Source organism: Coturnix japonica, chromosome 4, assembly GCF_001577835.2.
Source record: "Coturnix japonica isolate 7356 chromosome 4, Coturnix japonica 2.1, whole genome shotgun sequence".
In the NCBI taxonomy this organism is placed as follows: Eukaryota; Metazoa; Chordata; class Aves; order Galliformes; family Phasianidae; genus Coturnix; species Coturnix japonica.
Window position 1 is genome coordinate 30,465,052 of NC_029519.1, and position 18,658 is coordinate 30,483,709.

Below are 18,658 nucleotides of genomic sequence, written 5' to 3' on the forward strand. Positions count from 1 at the left end.
CCACAGACCATTAAGAGCTGATTCCAAGCTCTGGATTGCATTTTTTTTTCCTGTGGTAGAAAAGTAGTTAGAGGAATAGACAAGTTTTGCTTTTAGACTGAGCACAGTGAGAGTGGTTGAGAGGAAGGTGGATCTTAGAGAGGCTTGATGTTTGGTATGGAAAGGGAGGAATTCGTATAAATCTTACTTTATTTTATATTTATGTTAAAACACTTTCAATGCTGGATGCAACCAGTAATCTGAAGCTATACCTAACCAATTTTTGAACAGCAAAGCTACACTTGGGAAAACAGTATTCAAAATGACTTCTGCAAGCATAGTGATCTGTGCTCACAAGCATCGTGTTTATGTACATGGATGAGTGTGTTGGTGTGGATTTTGTGATTGTAAGCAGTTCCTTTTCTCACTCTGTTTTTTCCCTGTTCTGCTGGTAGTGTCACCTGGCAAAGCTTTTAGCCTTCTGGCCATATTTTCTTTAGTGAGGTTTTGTCCACAGCAGCTCCTACTGTTTCTATTACAGTGAGCTTGACCCTTTGAACTCGTGGACTAGAACCAGGTGCTGCTTTTGGTGGAGGTCATTTCTAATCACGTAAGTCCTTGGACTTCTCAGAACTCTCACAGCTCGGTTTGTGCCACACAGTTGTGTTTCTTTAGTAGTCCTTTTTCTTTGTAAAACTGCAGGTTACTTTGAGCTGAAGGAGACGGAGTAGACTCACGTGTGCATTTTTTGCTTTGCACATAAGAACTGTTCTGTTGGTATAGATCACTCCCTTCACCCTATTTATCATTTCCCTGCTGCTTCCCCAAATGGCCACATACATTCAGGGGTGTTTTGAATGGAAAAAACATTGCTAACAGAACACAAAAATAAAAAAAAAGAAATGAAAGGGAGTATGATGCCCAAAATATTTGAATTTCAAGTAGAAGTATCTAGCTTTGTTAACTGAATGTATTATTTTGCTACCTTTCTTGTAAATGACATCATGATAAAAGACCTCAACTTGTTTTCAAATGACTGCATATTAATAGCTTCTAGCAGGTGCTCGAGAAATCAAGGCAATCTATGAAAATTTCAGAATACCCCTCCCCCAAGGGAAGCTTGTTTCTAAAATAGTGCATGTGTTCTTAGTCTGGCTTATCAAATGTGTGAGACTGTGGTCTGTTTGTACTTCTGCTGTTTTCAGACTGCTTTTAAGACTTTTTTAGTTAATATTTTTTTTGCAAGGATTCAAAGTGCACCCGTCAGAAGTGGAAATTCCACACAAGCTTAGCTATGCAGATGTCAAGGCATCTCTAAAGCATATCATTTAAGGGTCCCCAGAGTGCAGAAACAGTTGAGATAAAGCTTTGAGGATGGGGAAAAAAACAAACAACCACTCTCTGAAGTCTTTTGTCACCTGAACTGCAACGGCTCCAACAATTTGGTGCAGAAAACTACAGAACTATGTTTCATCTGCAGTTATGGACTCATGGATTTTCTTTGTAGCTGACAGTAGGAAGTGAGGCGTAATTCCTTTTGTTCCTTTGGTTGTTTAGTAGAGTAAGTAAATTTAGGTCAAATTCTCAATCATTTGATCACATGCCTGGAGATGTATTACATTTTGCCTAATGGCCAGGGAAAACAGCCATTTAATCAAGTAACTGTTTCATTTCCATAAGTGACTAATTTGATAGACAAGGCACAGTTCAAAGGAAAACAATAGATCTACAATGAGATGTTTTCAGCTTGACCCTTGTGCCCAGCTGGATGCCAGTGGTGCCTTCTAACATGGAGATGCTTGCCAGACTGAGATGAGTCTGGCAACATCGTACATACAACACACTCTAAGTTATGTTACACAGTGCACTGCATTGTGAATTCACTACAAATAATTTGACTCTCTCTGTTCCTGTCCCATGGCTTCTGAAATAGTATGAAGAGCATTTAGCCAAGTAGAAAGGCCAACAGTTTCTATACCTTTAATTTCAGAATAGTGTAAGCTTGTGTAATTATTACCCTTTATCCTAAAGACCCAATTCAGCACTTTATTGCAGACACTGGCTATCAACGTAGAAGCAGCTAAAACAGCAGGTGGATTTAAAATGAAGGGGCAGCTGTATGGATGAGCTGCTGTATAAGCAGATTATAAAATATGCCGTTTGGAGAAATGGAATTTATCCACCCTCAGTAAGAAGCTCTGTGCTGGTGGTTGCTCAAAAAGTTCAGCCATCATCTCCTGAAGACCAGTTTTGATACTGTTGCTGTAGCTGTGACTGATTTCAGCAGAAGTCATAATCAGCATCCATATCTAAACTGACAGCCACCGGAGGAACAGTTTTGTTCAATGAGATTTTTATTTTCTGATTAGTCTGAAAAAGGGCTTCCTACTGCAAGAATTTCTCACCTTTTTTTTTTCTTTTTTTTCGTTTTTTCTTTTTTTTTTTTTTCAGACAGAACAAGAGTTTGTCTCTGCTATCTTACTACCACACCTTTTATCTTGATGTTCATTGATGTGCCTCCTTGAGGGAAGGTCTTTACTGTACCTTCATCCATGATGAAAGTTTGCAGCAATTACCTCTCATTCTGTTCTTTCTCTAGAGCATAATATGTGCGTGATTTTCTCAACTATGTGCCAGCTAATAAGCATATTAAAATAATGAGCCCCAAGGACACAGGAAAAACAAAATTAATGCATATGATTCAGTTTCTCAAAATCTTTTATTTGAAAAACAAAATCTATTTTGCTGTTAATTACATAGCTTGTGTTCTTGTATTTTCACTTTCCTTGGGTTCTCTCATCAGCGCAGTTGCTTTTGAAATCTTACTTTGGTGCATTTTAAAAATTAATTGTGGTACAGTGATCTCATGTGTTAATTTGCCTATGCTTCCAAGTTGTGTGTTGGATTGCCTGCTGCTTTGCCTTTACTTACCTTCACCCCCTTCTGTTGTGAACTGCTGAAGTTGCTGTTTTCTGTCCCTGCCCGCCTCTTATGTGCACCTTCAGTAATGGTACAGTTATGAATTCTTTCCATTCTGTTTTAGTTTCTCACCAGAATTCTTAAGGTTCTGTCTACGTAGAGCTAGAACATTAGCTGGAGTTTTCACTGCCTGGATACTTCATTCAGAATGTTCAGACAGATATAGAGAAATGCTTTTCAAAAGAATGCCTTGCTTCACCTTCTTCCTTCCCTCTTACAGTCAATTTCATCCATGTTCAGCACCTTGAACATAGAAAGATCTCTAATTCAACTGAAATAATGAAATTGTCTGGTTGCCACTGGAGAACTGGAAAACAGCACAGGTAAACTCTGACCTCTGATTCTCTTAAACTAAGCATACATACTAAATTATTCTAATTACTGATACCATTTTATCTTCCTGCATGGTCAAATCCAAAATAGTGTGCTTGCACTATATGTATCAATGTTCTATGTGGATGACAGCTAGGCTAATGTGCTTTTTGTTGTTAGTTTTTGTTTGCAAATGTGCCGTGTAGCTCTAAGAATAAATGACCTTTATTTGGGCACCAGAATGGATTTATGTCTTTACAACTAAATGTTTAGAGATTAAGTATCTGGCTTTGTTTCTGATGTACGTTCAGAGTTGTGTCAAAATAGTGTGAAACACGAACAATTCTCTGGAGACTCTTCTCCCTTGGTTTTCCTGTTATTAACATACATGTCACTACTGTTGTATGTGAGAATGGAGCCAATTCTATGATTTCTTTCCAGGGTCTTTCCAGTCCTCTCACAGCTAGAAAAACAAATGGGCTTTTTTAGTGTGTCCTGAAAGTTGATAAACTATAACTTGTTTGTAGGGATGGGGAGAGCGAGTCCCTGGGGTGGGAAGCCACAGCGAAGAGCACAACTTAGTCTATTTTTTTTCTTTTTTTCTTTTTTTTTTTCTTTTTTCTTTTCCTTTTTTTTTTCTTTTTCTTTTCTTTTTTTTTTTTTTTTTAACTTAAAAACTTGCAAGGACTAAAGAGAAACGGAAATGTATTTACAGAATTCCTATATGGTTGTTACTGGACAGGAGGGGAGGAAAAAGGAAGAAAGTTGTTCTGATTTGGGGCTTTGCATAATCCTTTTTGTCCTACTTTTACACTGTGATGAACTTCTGCTTGGAAAAGTTAGGCAAAAGCAATGCTTCTATCACCTCAAGAAAGAAGAAGGAGACAGAGGTGCTGAAGTAGCTTGACAGTGAAGTCCATGTCTAAAGCAGATGTATTTGCTTTTAACAATTTAGATTAGGCAAGAACATCTTATTTTACTGCTTTACAAACAATGGTAAGAGCATATACCTGCATTAAAATGACATAATTTCTTTCCTAGTGCTGAAACATATTTACTCTGCGCTCAGGTAGCTCCCAAACCTGGCCTTGAGGATGCTGGTAGCAGCTGGTTACATTAGGAGCACAAGGATACGCCCACTGGATCAGGATAGGCTTGTCTCAGTCAAACAGATTTCACTTACTTTGTGTAAGAAAGAAAAGAAAAAAAGAAAATCAACTCAGTTTGTAGCTGGCTAAGGGTACTGATAGTGGTGGTTTTCCTGGTTGTTTTCTGTGAGCACATGCTATCTTTAGGGAGATTTCTGTGCTTCTTTTCTAAAAATGAAAGAAGGATTAAGTTTATAAGCTGTGGGTTTTATCTTTTTGATTTCAATTTGAGTAACAAAGGTATCATACCGATAGCACGTACATATTTACATCATGTGTTACATTAGTGTACAGTTTTAGTTGCTTCTTGAGAGCAAAGACTAAAGTCCTTGGTTATCTCACACGCTTTTATGTTTAAACACATATGCATATTCCTTCTGTACAGAATCTACTTTATTCAGAAAATGTATTAGAAATTACACATTCCCAAATACTGGGCTTTGCCTTTGCAGAAAAATGAAAAAGGGAAAAAACAACTGCAATCCCAGCAATAACATAAATTGAGGCTTTGTCTACCTGTAGTAGATAAACTGTCTACTCTGAAATCCCATGGGAAGCAAGCTGTTTCTATGGGGTATTTAAGGATGGAGCTCATTGTACTCATCTCTTCATGGCTGACTATCTGGTTTGTTCTGTGATATGACTGAAGACACTCTGTAGACTAGAAACTGTCTCTATTAGTGAATAAACAAAAGAAACCCAGTTCTGGCAGTTAGAACAGCTGTAATGTTCCAGATGGCTCACAATATTTGAACTAACTTTAATATTAAATAGGTATGGCTTCAAAAACTGAAGTGCTGTGTCGATTTATTTTTTTTTTTTCCTCACTTTTCTTTCCTCTCTCTCTTTAAATTTAAAGACTCATTGATGAAGGCCATTGTTAAAGAAAAAGAAAGAACTACAAAACATGGTGCTTCACGCCAAAATTTTGGGAGGCTGCAAAATAAACTAAACCTTCTCTTTGATCAGAGCTCTTACAGTAGACTCAGGAAGGAAACAAATGCTGATGATATTTGTAAATGACTCAGGCTTGCCCAAGTGTGTGTGTATGTATAATCTCTTATAGTATCATATGTTTTCCTATGTGGTAACCTAAGCATTTTTGTAGGGAGAGCTGAATAGAAGTGAAATATTTTATGATAAAATATAAACTGTGTTCTGCCAGATGGAGTCTTCATATTTATAAACTGCAGATCTAAATCTTTCCTTTAAAGGGAAGTTATTCAACAAGAAAGGCAAACAGATCAGGAACATGATGCAAGTGAATGGGCATGTACAGTAGTAATAGTAAAGTTCCAGGCAGATCTGGAAACAGTGTATTTGCAAACAAATGTATTGATCCTAAGTTAAGAATAGATTAGCAGAAGGAGAGTCCAGATGGACCAAGAGGTTGGTTTCATCGATCCTTCAGTCTTCCCACAGGATTTTCCCACAGGACTTGCTTAGATCTGTAGAGAGGATGTATTTAAAATTACCTATTGGAAAAAGGATATTAAAACTATGTTCAGTTTTTCTTTGACTTTCAGCCAAACTTTGAAAGTACTGGTTTGAATGTTATTGTAGTTATAATAAGTAGTTTACCTTATTTGAATGAATGCGTGCTTATGTCCTAGTAAAAAAAAAATATATATTTGCCTGATCTGTTTTGATTGTTTAAGCTATATTAGATCCTAATATGATGATGGTACTAGGCTTCCAGGCCAACCAACTACTACTAGTTGACTGCATGAATATGATTTATGGAGATACAACATAGGAGTGACTCCAACCTAGTGAACATTAGTTAAAGAAATTCCCTGTGAGACCAACATTGGTTGGAAGTGACCTTGGATGCAGATAGAGTATCTCAAGGATGCTGAAACTTATGAGGTTTTCAGTTCTATACAGAAAAAGAATTTTGTATTTGTTAGCTGCTGAATTGCAGCTTGCTTTTTGCATTTTGCAGAGGCTCCTAAATCTATGAGAAGATCAGTACTGCTTTTCAATTAAAGGCCTTTTTGGCTGAGCCATGCACAAGAACTGTGGCCGATAACGTTGTTATGGAAAGATTTATACTTGGCAGGGAAATTCTTTTGGGATGTCCCCTCTTTGCTTTTTGTGTAGAATTCTGTGCCCTTGGAAAGTCTTAGAGCACTCATGTAGATGTGTGTGCTGTGATTATGTAGGTCAGGCACAGCGCGACCCTTCCTAGTTTAACACCACAGAACTGAAGATGTAGGTTAGGCTTTGCAGTCACTAGGTCATACAGTGACTTTTATTGTTTTTGTAATGGAGCTTAAGATACATATTCTTTTCCAAAAGATGAAATAGTCTCCAGTTATGTCTAAAATACTTATAGCACAGGCTGTGAGTTTTCCAGTCTACTCAGTGTCTGATAGGCATCCTTAAATACGACTCTGAGTGAGAAGTTGTTAATAATAATTAAAAACAATTTGCTGTACTTAACTCTCCTGAACTGGTTTTGATGGCATGTCAGGGCCTGCACTTGGCAGTGACAGCCCTTGTAATAAATGCCTTCACTGAGCATTACATGGTGCTGTGTGTCTCACTGACTGAGCAATACATGGTGCTGTGTGTCTCACTGACTGTTCCTCTTCCAGTTTGGGAATCTATAGGGATCAAATATTTTTGATGTTTTCATCAATATCTCAATGTTATAAGGCAATGTGGTCTCAGAGACCATGGCTGTCAGTTTTACCACTGCAGTCTTATTAGCTTTTAATTAGTAACAGGCAGACTGTCAGACTTCGTTCATAGCAGATGTTTTCTGGAAAGGGAGTACCTGAAATTTTGTGCTAGAATGAAGAGAACGTGGGTCTAACATGGTGATGGACTTCAACTGCATCACTACAAATGAAGAAACCTTCTTGTGGGATGTTCAATATCTGGAGGGCAATCACCAGCCTGATCTCATACAGTTAGGATGCTGCCAGCAGGTGAAGGAAGACACAATTATAGAAGTGAGAATTCCCCAGTAGGCATTGTTTTTTTTGTTTTCTTAGAGAAAAAATGGGTTTAGGAAAACAGGTATTGTTTCACCTGAAATGTCCTTGCAGTGCTCCCCTGCAGCTGCAGGATTGAGTCTCCTCCCCAGCGCCTCTTCCCCACGCTTTCTCGAAGAGCGTGTTCTCCCAGCACAGACTGGGAAGGCGATTTTGATCAGTGTGGGCCAAAACTGTACTAGATAATGTTATGAATAGACTTTTTGGGCATAGAGTCATTCATGTGTGATGCTGATATGAATGCTGAAATATTTGTGAGAAAAGAGAAGACAGTGCAGTATTTCTTGGAGAGACCTGTAGTTTAGGATGTGAAACCCTGAAGGATAACTGACCTACAGAATGTTTTAAACAATGCATTTTGTAAGGAAGTTTTGTCCGTAGGCCTGGCGCTGATCCATAGTACCCCCCAAACAAACAGTGGAAATGTAAGGAGTTTCAGCATCACCTTCACAGATATGTTGACAACTCACTTCCGCTATTTCTTCCCAATGTAACATTACCTAAAAGTGAAGGTCCTCAATCCTTTGTTCCCTTTAGTCTTTAATTTGTTTTTGTTGCGAAATGCATCACCCTGCTTCTACAGCTAAATGCACTTAAAGAGGTCTGTTACAACTTGTTACTAGCATTCCACTTCTTAATAGAAGCCTTTGTGACACTTCAGAACAGTTTTCTTAATGAAGCAACTGCTCAGATGTTGGGATATGTTATTTATATTGGTATATGCTGCTTAAAGGCAGGAAACAATCTTAGTTTTTATTCACTAGGTTGGTTTGGCAGGCACTGCTATGACCTGTTATATGGCTTGTTATATCCATCCCACTTACCTGATCCAGTATTGGCCATGTGCCGTGCTCCCTAAGGCTGTAATCTTGTTAATGTTCATAAGGCAACTAAAATGGGGCAGAGTCACTATTTGCATGGAAAATGCCCTTGGAAAAACCTGAAGTACTGAAGGAAGGTTGTCTGAATTGATAGTAGTTTTTCTTTGCAAGTCCATGCTTTATCGGTGTTGGTGTGCAGCTGGGAGGCAATTTCTAAGTTGGTATCTTTTAAATGTCAGACTTTTTTAAACTAGTTGTGGTAATGAGATACCATGGTGACATTTACAAGCAGCAAGAAGCATTAGTCTGGAGATTCTAGCTCTCTCCAGCAAGCAAGAGGTGAACTTTGAAAACCTGCCTCTTCAGGAGTTGCCAGTGAGACCGCGCGTGCTGATACGCTCATTGCAACACTGATCCCTGTTAAGATGACGTGAGCAAGCAATACGTTTTGTGGGTATCAGTTTTCCTTTAGTCACATAAGCAAATTTTAAACCAGAAGCTATAGTTGTCAAAATATGGACAATGATAAATAATGCCAAGAAATCCCACTACCTTTCCATGTGGCACTATAGTTACTTAGGCAACTATATGGCAGCACTATGGGAATGTGTCTGTCTCACCCTGCTGGTTTTGGAGGTTAATGTGTGGAACTGAGAAATGAAAGGAAAAAATCAGCTGAAAAAGCCAACCTGGGTGTCTGGCTTGTCAGCCATCAGAAAGAATACCATGGGTAAGTCAGAGGACTAAGTAATGTAGAGAGAAATCCAAATAAAAATGTCTCTACAAAGCCTGAAAGAAGGAAGGGCTTCTGTGCAGGCTGAAACTCGCCAATCTGGAGAGATGAGTAGGGGAAACTTGCCTGTTACTAAGAGAATAGGATTCTAAGAAAACCAAATTAATTTGAGGAATATTTAAGTACTCAGAATTCCTGGAAATAAGGAAATAACAAGACTATTGTATTTTTGTCCTCTGTATAGATATAAATCACCAGTTATCAACAAACAACCCTTGCATTACAAGATTTGCTCTATTGACTGTGAAAGCAAAGTAGTAGCATGTCTCTGTGCTTTTCTATAAAGTTGAGCAGTGACACCTCTGTGCTTTGCAGCACAATGCCTCAGACTGCAGAAATCTGAACTCCTGGGCCTCAGATAGGAAGTTTTAGATTTGCTTTGAAGAGATGGCAATTGTTACGTATGTCAGAATTCCTTTTTAAATAAACTGATTTACTGAATGTTTTGTTTTCTTACAGTGATGAATGCTGAACATTCAGACTCAGGATATGTTTCCCTAGACATAACAGTGAATGAAATTGCAACATAGGGAATCTCTTGGTGCTTTAGTGATGGTGCATGCATGAAACAAAGAGCAGAAAATGATTCTTATACTTCTTGAGACAGTCTAGACCTATATGCTGATATCAAGTTCACTTCATCTCCTGCATCTGTGTTTTATTTCTTTACCTAAGAACATCTGTGTTCATATTACAACAGATAAATGATTTTCTTTCAAAGAGAAAGTGTCTGAGAAGTGCAAATTTTTCTTCTATTTTATCCTTTTCTACCACAGCTCTGTTAAAATTGCCTTAACACACTTCAATGCTGAACAGATATCTGGGCTGCAACCTGTTTCCCCTTTTTAAATGATTACTCCAAAGTTAAAAATACCTGAAATTGATTATTAAATCATGGAAAGCGTTTAAGAATTGAACTCTTATGGAAACCTGTGGTTTCTCTATCCTTTTCCTTTGTATTAATTGGTTTCTTCCTCTACAATTTCTGCTTATCATCGCAGGGTGCATATTTTTTCATGTGTTAGTTCAGAAAGGGAATGTCTTGTTGACATGAATCTTTCCTTCCCTGCCTTGCTTTAGGCTGTGGTGATGTTGAATTGTCTGTGAGAACAAAACTGAGTTCCTTTTAGAGTAAACAAAAAGTAAAGGCATGATACATGAGCATATTAAAAGCACTCTAGCTGCAGATGGCCAGCAGAATCTGGTTTGAAGTATTTTCCCTTCCTTCTAGAAATACCTGTAGTTTAGCATGGGTTTTTTGCTCCCAGCAACATCTGTTTTGCTCAACAGACTTGCTCTCATTATTCTGCATAACTTACTAATGAAAGTATAGCCAAAATGGTGTTGTATTCTCATCAAACCCTGGATAAGTATTTAAAGTAAGGTGTGAATTCTAAAACTAGGTTTAAATTTTTTGCATTTTGGTGCTGTTTTCAACAGAACAGTTTTTTAATAAATGATAGCCTACAAATGCAGCTTAGACTTCATTATCAGTAATGCACAGTACTGCAAAATACAAGTATTCAGCATAGCAGTTTGGTATCTTAGTTTTTAAAGCACATGTTTAACATTACCTCTTTGATTCTGCTGTTATCAGATATAAATGACATAAGTTTAATAGGGAATTCTGTTGACGTTGACAGGAGTGAAATAGAACTCAGTTCTTCCATAGCTATTGTTTCCAGAGGTTAAGAGAGTAGTAGATATTTTCATCACTAAAATAAATGTGAGGGGCTCAAGCTGTATGAGGGAACACACCTCTGAAGCACAGGATGAGCAGTTCTTTAGTGATAGCAACTTTCATGGACCTGTACTTGTGGACTGCATTTCACTCGCTGGCATTACAGAATTCCACAGAAAAGCTGTCTTGTTTCAGAGCATTTGCTATTTGTTTTTATATGGTAGCTTTCCTTCTAAACTACAAGAATATAGATAGCATAACTGCCTCCGCTCAAAGCATGGCAAGGGCGCTTTCAAGGAATTGTTAACTTAATTTTTCTGAATGTTTCTTACTGAAGTTGAACAAATGCAATACTTTCTCTCTGATTCTGCAGATTGCCTTGACTGTGGAAGTAAGTTCATATGTAAAATAGTATTTACTGTGGGTTAAGACTTGCAAATGCCTATTTGCTGATGAATTAGTAAAATCCATTTACTCTCTGAATTCTTGTCTAATGATTGCAAAGTGCACAATAACTGAGAAAATGCACTCAGAGAAACCTCAGCTTTAATGATGCAAAGAGTAAGGCCAGTTTTGCGTTATTTCCACGTGTTCCACAGGTCTTGTTTGACAGTTTGTTCCTGTGTAGCTTGTTATCTGGGATCAGTGTATGGCTTTTGCCTACAGAAATGATTCCTGGGAGTGGAAGAAGAGCTGCAGCAGTCTCTGCATTGGTTGTTGTATGTTAGTGCATGGCCTATTATAACGCAATAACCCTTGAATTTGCAATTTCTTCAACAAACATGGCTGAAACAATGACCAGAAAAGAAAATCTATTCTGCCAAGTGAGCAAGTGTAAGTTTACCTAGCAGAGGAAAGCACTTCAACACTTACCTGTGAAATACCACAAAAAGAAATCTAGATTTATACAACTTCTGCTAGACACGTTTGGAAAGACTTCAAATGGAGAAAACCTATACAGATAAAGTAACTGAAAATTGAGGAAAAGCTGACGTTTGGTGGGCTCTCTGTTTCAGAGTAGCCCTGTGTAAAACACAGAGATCTGTATGCTAGGTTAGAGAACTTGAGTTTTAATCTTGGATGATACTTACACTATTTAGGGAGTCAGGTGGGTTGTGACATGATTGTGTTTAGTGCATGAGACTTTTTAAAGCTATAAAGTGCTTGTGCTTCCTTAAAATGGAAGTCTATGGGTATCAAGCTGCACACAGGGTTGAAGATCATTTTGCTTCAGTAGCCATGCACCCCAGAAGAAATGAGCTGAAAATCAGTTTGTCCTGATGTATGAGGTTAGTAGTGATTGATTCAGAACAGCAATTGGACCAGGAAGTCTGGTGTAATAGTGACTGAGAGAGAGCTAGTGTTCTGGAAATGTGTCAAGGATACCAAAGAACAAGATAATACTTAAGCCTGTCCAAACCAAGCAAGCCTAAAGTCATGAAGACCAAATATGGAGGGCTGAATCCCAACAGGTTGATGAATGTCTGGACAGCTGTTTCAGACTGCAGTATGTTTATAACACAGAGCTGGCTAGTGAAGTCCAAATCTCATTCAGTCACAGGATACTCACACACCAAAACCCAGCAAGACTCGCTGGCAAAAACAAAAAAAATCCTTCAGCAGGAGAGTGCTTTTGCTCAGCTAACAGTGCAGCATCTGGTAACCATGGGATCACCAATGTGATGCTTCTGCAGGACCAGTAGAGTCTAAGCGATTCCTGTCTCTTAATCCCAGCTGCTGGAAAGATCAGCTGCTAGTAATGGAAACAACATAAAGGCATATCCACGAGGAACAGGAAAAGAAGAAAGAGGAAATGTTTTTCATTCATTTAAATGCATAAGACAAATTATCCTCAATTAAAGGAAGAGAATTTTCATGAAGTAGCTGTATATCATCTGAAGTAGAGTAACCTTTGATGGAATGTATCATTAGTGTCTTGGCAGAGAGGTCTAGCCTATGATTTCTAGTGCAGAGATGCTTTGACAAGTGCTATATACTTTGACCAAGTAGATTACAATGTCAGTGAAATGCTGCTGTGCATTAGCTAGCTGTTATAGTAAGGAATGGCTCATCAAATTTGGGGTTCAAGCTAGTGCTTTTTCCAGGCGAATTTGTATAGCTGGTATACTTTGAAGTAAATTATTTTCTTTCCTTAGGTAGTTGGACCTTTATATTTCTGTGTGCAGTATCAGTTGAATTATTTAGTTTATCTTCTGTTTTATGCTGCTTATCTAATAACTTTCTATTAATTGAAGAAAGGTCTTTTTAGTGTAATCGTGACACAGATTTAGACACTGAAGTAAAAATATTACAAGGGCCTGGGGATCTGGATTTGAAAAAGTTCAAATGTAGCCAATAACATCCATTCCCTTTTATTCACATGGGATGCAAGTTGTTCGATTCATTTGACCTTTAATTCAAACTACGAAGGCTGGCACCAATAAGTATGGAAAGAAGTACTTTTGACCTTGTATCATGGGGCAAATTTAACACTTCATGATGGCGTATACAAAGATGATGATAATTATGTTGCACAATTGTGATTAAAAAAAAAAAAAAAAGACAGGCAGAGGCATTAACATTCTACTTTTATATTTTGTGTCTTTTCCTCTCAGAACTGCTACTGTAATACTGGAGCAGAATAATTATTCATTTCTAAGTCTGGCACCTACAGCAGTGAAGAATAAGGTTGTGTCTCCATGTGAAATGCAGCACTCAGCATTTCTTACCCAGATGAAAAAGGAAAGATGTTAGGAAATGAAGATATGCCAAACTCTGGATCGTACACTCTGCACATACACTAAGGGATGCTTTGTGGTTTATCGTTGACTACAAAATAGCTTTTGAATGGTCCTTTATGTATGTACAGAAGGTATTTGGTTTGTTTATTTGTTTTGTGTAAGAGAGGAAGACATGACACTCTAATGTTTTCTACTCTTATGATACAGAAAAAAAATGAATGTATTTTCTTTCAAAATCCAAATAGAGCTCTCTTACAAGTGCCAGAAATCTATTACAACATGACTTTGCATTCTCAATATATGACTGTATCCTGGTTTTAAAGAACAAAAAATGTGTATGTTTTAAGTATAGTTACTGTAGAGATAACTTCATATATATTTTCAGTTGCTTGTGGGAATGAGAAGATATACACACGCACAGTAAGGATAGCATTGAATATGAACTGAACATGTTTACGGAACAGTAACAAAGAGAGAACAATTTCCTTAACTTTAAAACAGAAATCATTGGTACATTGCTCTCCTTTAAAAAGAAAACAAACAAAAAAAAACAGTGGATTGGTTAACTGCCTCAGGCATATAAACAGCCAGACTGACAAAGACCTGTGTCTAATTTTATGTATGAGAATAGCCTGGTTGATGTCTTTGGAACTAAATGTGTATCAAACAATGCCTGTGAATATAGTACTAAAAACGGTGGATACCATATTGTTTTAAGCAAAAATAACATTTTATTTTTGAACCACTTGAAAAATCAGCACTCAGATATCTTGTATTATTTTACACAAGAGGAAAATACGTTAGTAGAACAGCTTTATCCAAAAAATGATTTACTACAAACTTACAATTGCATCAAACAATATTTGTGTTTAAAAATAGCAGATCAGTAAATAGTTGTTGGTGTTGATCTCATATGCTAAAACATAACCATTGAAGTGTTAGGTTTTATAAATTATTATTTTCGAGACAATTCCATATATGGATGTTGAGAATAAATTAGCAGCTCTGCCTGTGCTTTTTTTCTGTTTATGAGCTGATACCTCATTCACTGGTCCTATGACAATGGAAAGCTGAATTGGGCTGTTCTGTTTGGGCTGCTTTTCTCTCAGGAATGTGTTTATGAAGTTCTTCAAGTTATCTCCCCAATCTTAATGTAATAGAAATCTGTCTTGATTTCCTCTGAGATCACAGCTTTTATCCTTTTATAATTCTCTTTGTCACTAATAGACAAAGAAATTTGGGCAGACATGCCTGAGTGGAAAAGAAGCAAACTGTCAGTGATGCAGCTCTTGGTTGTTCCTGGAGTAATCATTGCATCTTTTGGTTTGATTAATGTAATATATATAATTAATTGAACAACAACAAAGTGAGAGAATTGTATTTGTGGATTCAGTAGTAAGGCATACCTTCTTCTGCATCTCTGTAAGTCACTGATAAAAAAATGATAATCTGGTAGTGCTTTCACTGTGGGACTGACAATTTCTAGATGCCTCAGCAGTTTTTGTGGAGCTCATCATATTTTACCTTTAAAAAGGAAGCCAATCAATTTTGCTGCAGAAATCTTAGAATGCTCTTGGCATTCCCTGTGTTTGGCTATGAAATTCTGACTAAGAATAGGATCGGAATGTTTAGCTGAGTCCCACTGGATCAGAGTCCTGTACGGGTGGTTTTTCTTTTAACTTCAGAGTTGCTGTGCAGGCAAGGAGAATTCAGATGAAATATCAGCAGTTAATTCAGGGGCATATGGCATTTCACAACCTGAGATTTAATGGAACTTAAAAGGATTGGTGCTGGGGCCAGTGTTGACATCTTTGTAGGTGATATGGACAGTGGAATCAAGTGCACTATCAGCAAGCTTGCAGATGATATGAGAGAGGGAAGGGATGCCATCCAGAGGCATAATTTCTTTTGAGTGTTTTGTTGTTGGCTTTCTGTTGTTTTGTTTTGTTGAAAACACGTTACCTGATTTTTGTCTATCTGCAGACTACACAGCAACTGAGTGAGACAAATTTTTAAGAGTGTTTTATGGAAGTTTAGGTGTTAAAGCTTATGTGTCCTTTTAAGAACTTGATTTACAAACATTTGGGTATGCACACCTGTGTGATGACATTGGAAAACAGAACTCTACTCCTGAGGACCAGTGACTTCAGGGTTAATTTATGTCTTTTCAACAGAAAGGAATAGTGGGTTCATAAAGGCTGGAGGTCATTTGAAACGTTTGGACTGAACAACAGCTTTCATATATGCAGGAGTTAGGCTCATGTACCACACTGTGTGCAGTTTGGGTAGCTGCACGTGCAAGTGTATGATGTCTGTTTACGTAAATGATACTTTTTTGTGTGCGACAACCTGTGGAATAAAAAGTAGAGCCTGAACTGAAGGAATGTTTAGAACAGACTCAAGACCAAGACTTCCTACTTCCCTGTGCAGCATTTCTGCTGTTTTTATTCCCTCAAACTACTTAAAGGAAACTGATAACTTAGCTGAAGTCCAGGCAAGGCAGTTATTAGTGTCATCTGTACACAAGAGATAACAGTGACGTAATCTTAGTGCAAAAGAAAAAAAAATGCAATGTCACTTGTTTCCTGGAACAGTTTTTTTCCTGAGGAAATGCAAGTGGCTTGTTGTGACTCTGTCATGCACCCATAAACTTCGCCTCTTAGAAATTTTTTACTATCTTTTTGGTTTTGCAAGCTATGATATACTGAGGACTGCAAAAAACAGGAATTCTTCTGCGTGTTGAACAGAAAGATTTTTCAATGGGAAAGAGTAAGTTGAACAATGTGGTATTATGAATAGAGGTTAAAAATGTGAAAAAAATCTTATATCTCTGTTGTCCTGCGTCTGTAATGCATGTAACAACAGTCCTCTCCCAGGTCTCAAACCTGACGTGTTAGTGGTTTGCTCACTTTTTATGAAGAAAGTCAAACGTCATCTTTTCTTCTGCAGCTTTAAAATTAAAAAAAGTAAACTGGTCAGAACAAAATTACTAAGTACAAAGATATGATGTGTAATGATTTAGTCCAAAACTTGGGCTGTGTGTGCACCAAAGCCTGCAGAAGTCATGAAGCTGGACAGGAACAAGTAGACCATTTGGCTCCACAGCATGGTGTTGTGAAACTTGGCTTGGAGAAAGTGGAAGCATCTCACCAATAGGTAACCGCAGCCCTTCACTTCTGGCTCCATCGGTGACATTGTTACACAGACTGAAGCAGTTTAGATTGTGCCAAAAAATGAGAGCTGCAAATCTTCAAGGAATGTTGCAATCATGTGGGGAGGTACTAAATACGTTTAGACTATTCCAGAGCAGGAATCGTATCCAAAATACATTTTTAGTCTTGGACATCAGTGTCCTTTGAACCTAGTCTCAGTAACCTAGAATATTTTGGGGTGGGGTTTTTTTTGTGCTTAATGCTCTGGACCCTTACCTAAATTTTCACAGCTCAGTGCATCTGTTTTGCGCTATGAAATGTAAACAGGGTTAGTGTGATAAGCACCTTGCTAAGTGTGATACAATTTGGTGACATGTAGCTTTTAAACATTCTATCAACTAATTCCTCATTGAGATGTTCTTCAAACTGAGTACCATGTGTTATATTTGATATATCGGTTCATTAGAAAACAAAGTTTGAATAGCAATTACTGTATCCAATACTTCTGTGATTACAATATGTAGGCTCGGAGGAAAATCCCAGCTTTCTGAGAGTTACCAAAGAGGGAAATGTAACTCATGCTTTTGGATCCAGTGTTATAGTATATGTGGTACATAAGCATAGGTATATGGAAGGAGTTTTTTAAAAAAGGCAAATATCACTGCTGTCTTCCCTGAGCTGGGCTTCTGGAGTTCCTGATGGTGAAGTATGTCCATTGCTGTGTGTACTTCTTGTAGCCTGATCTTTGCAGTCTGCTGTTTTCTCACGAAAAGAAAGAAGAAGTAGAGAATTCAGAGTATTTATTAATATATCTTTGGCAACTTTAAATGGATTTAAACCATAGAAGCAGCTGATGCTGACTGCCCTGTGAAGGGTAACCCACTTGCTGGGTTATTGGTCTCCCTCTCTGGGGACAGTATGTGGCAGATGTGCCCACTGTTGCTACTTGCTCTTTCTGCTCACAAGAAATGCCAGGGCTTGCGTGACTGCTGATCTTGGTTTTATTGTGTTGTATGAGGTTTGGGACCTTTTTGCTGTCACTGATTTCCTTCCCTGAAATCAAACTTCTGCAAACTGTAATATCTGAGCATGTGTCAGGTACTAGCGAGTGCATAATACTTGCAGCCTTTTTTAAAGCACTCATGAAAGGTGCTTAAATTCCTTTAAAAAGTGGGAGGAGCCCAAAGAACCCACAAGAAACAGCATTTTGCGAAGTATGAAATAAACATGTAAAGGTACAGCGAAATCATCACTTTGGCTCCAGCCTCAGAGTGTGACAGAGCAAATAAGTCCTGTGCTCCCTCTGTGCATCCATCTGTCAATATGTGCTGTGTTACAGATGTTATTGATCCAGAGCACTACACCTGCACGTCAGTACAGGCTGTACTTGGGCATGTGACTGCTCTGGTGCTGGCATTCTTTCCATCTTTCCTGAGTTTATCTCCTGTAAACTTTTTCCCTTTGTGTGCTGTGGCTGAACACCTCGCTCCCTTAAGTAGCTGGGCCCTCCTCCAGAAGAGATCTGACACACTGGGGGGTTTCACCTTCAGCTTTGGCTGAGGGCAGGGATGCTGGTGTGGTTGGCTGAATATTTGAGAAGCCAAGTGGGCTAGAGCTGCCACTTTATTCCTTACATAAGGACACGTGTGCTCACTGCAGGATGTGGCCATTCCCCCTTGCAGATACCAGGTTACAGACAGCTGGCACATTGCCTTCACGCCTGTGCTTGTACTTCCATGGGAAGAAAGTACCCTGCCTCCAGGTGCCAAAGCAAACTAAATGTGCACTGCTTGAAAAGCATATCCTGGATAAAAGCGCAAGAGATTTTTTTTTGTGGCTTGTGCAATTTGAGGAGCAAACAGCGATGTTTACCCTGTGCCCAAATCTGCCCACATAAGCAGATCAGACTTTTTTAAAATGTTGTTCTGGAAGGTCAGAGACTTTTGTTTGCTGTGTGTGTTTTTTTGCTTAGTCAAGCAAAGTTCACGGGAGTCAGAGGAATGATTTGATTTCTCAGTTTTCTTCATTCTTCACTGTGTGCTTTGTTGAA

The 18,658-nt window shown here is 38.2% G+C and overlaps 1 protein-coding gene across 3 annotated transcripts in view; it reads left to right on the forward strand.

Annotated features, from left to right (window-relative positions):
- Nucleotides 1-18,658, forward strand: part of JADE1 (jade family PHD finger 1) — a 125,873-nt gene that overhangs the window by 63,729 nt on the left and 43,486 nt on the right. The window contains exon 1 of one of the 3 annotated variants that reach the window (XM_015861227.2): nt 16,060-16,225. The exons of 1 other annotated variant lie outside the window; for it this stretch is intronic. In XM_015861227.2, the coding sequence (XP_015716713.1) occupies nt 16,216-16,225 (10 nt within the window). In that variant the 5' untranslated portion in view covers nt 16,060-16,215. Of the gene's footprint in view, nt 1-16,059; nt 16,226-16,590; nt 16,613-18,658 lie in introns of those variants that run through there. One more of the 3 variants, XM_015861228.2, reaches the window with a different exon arrangement.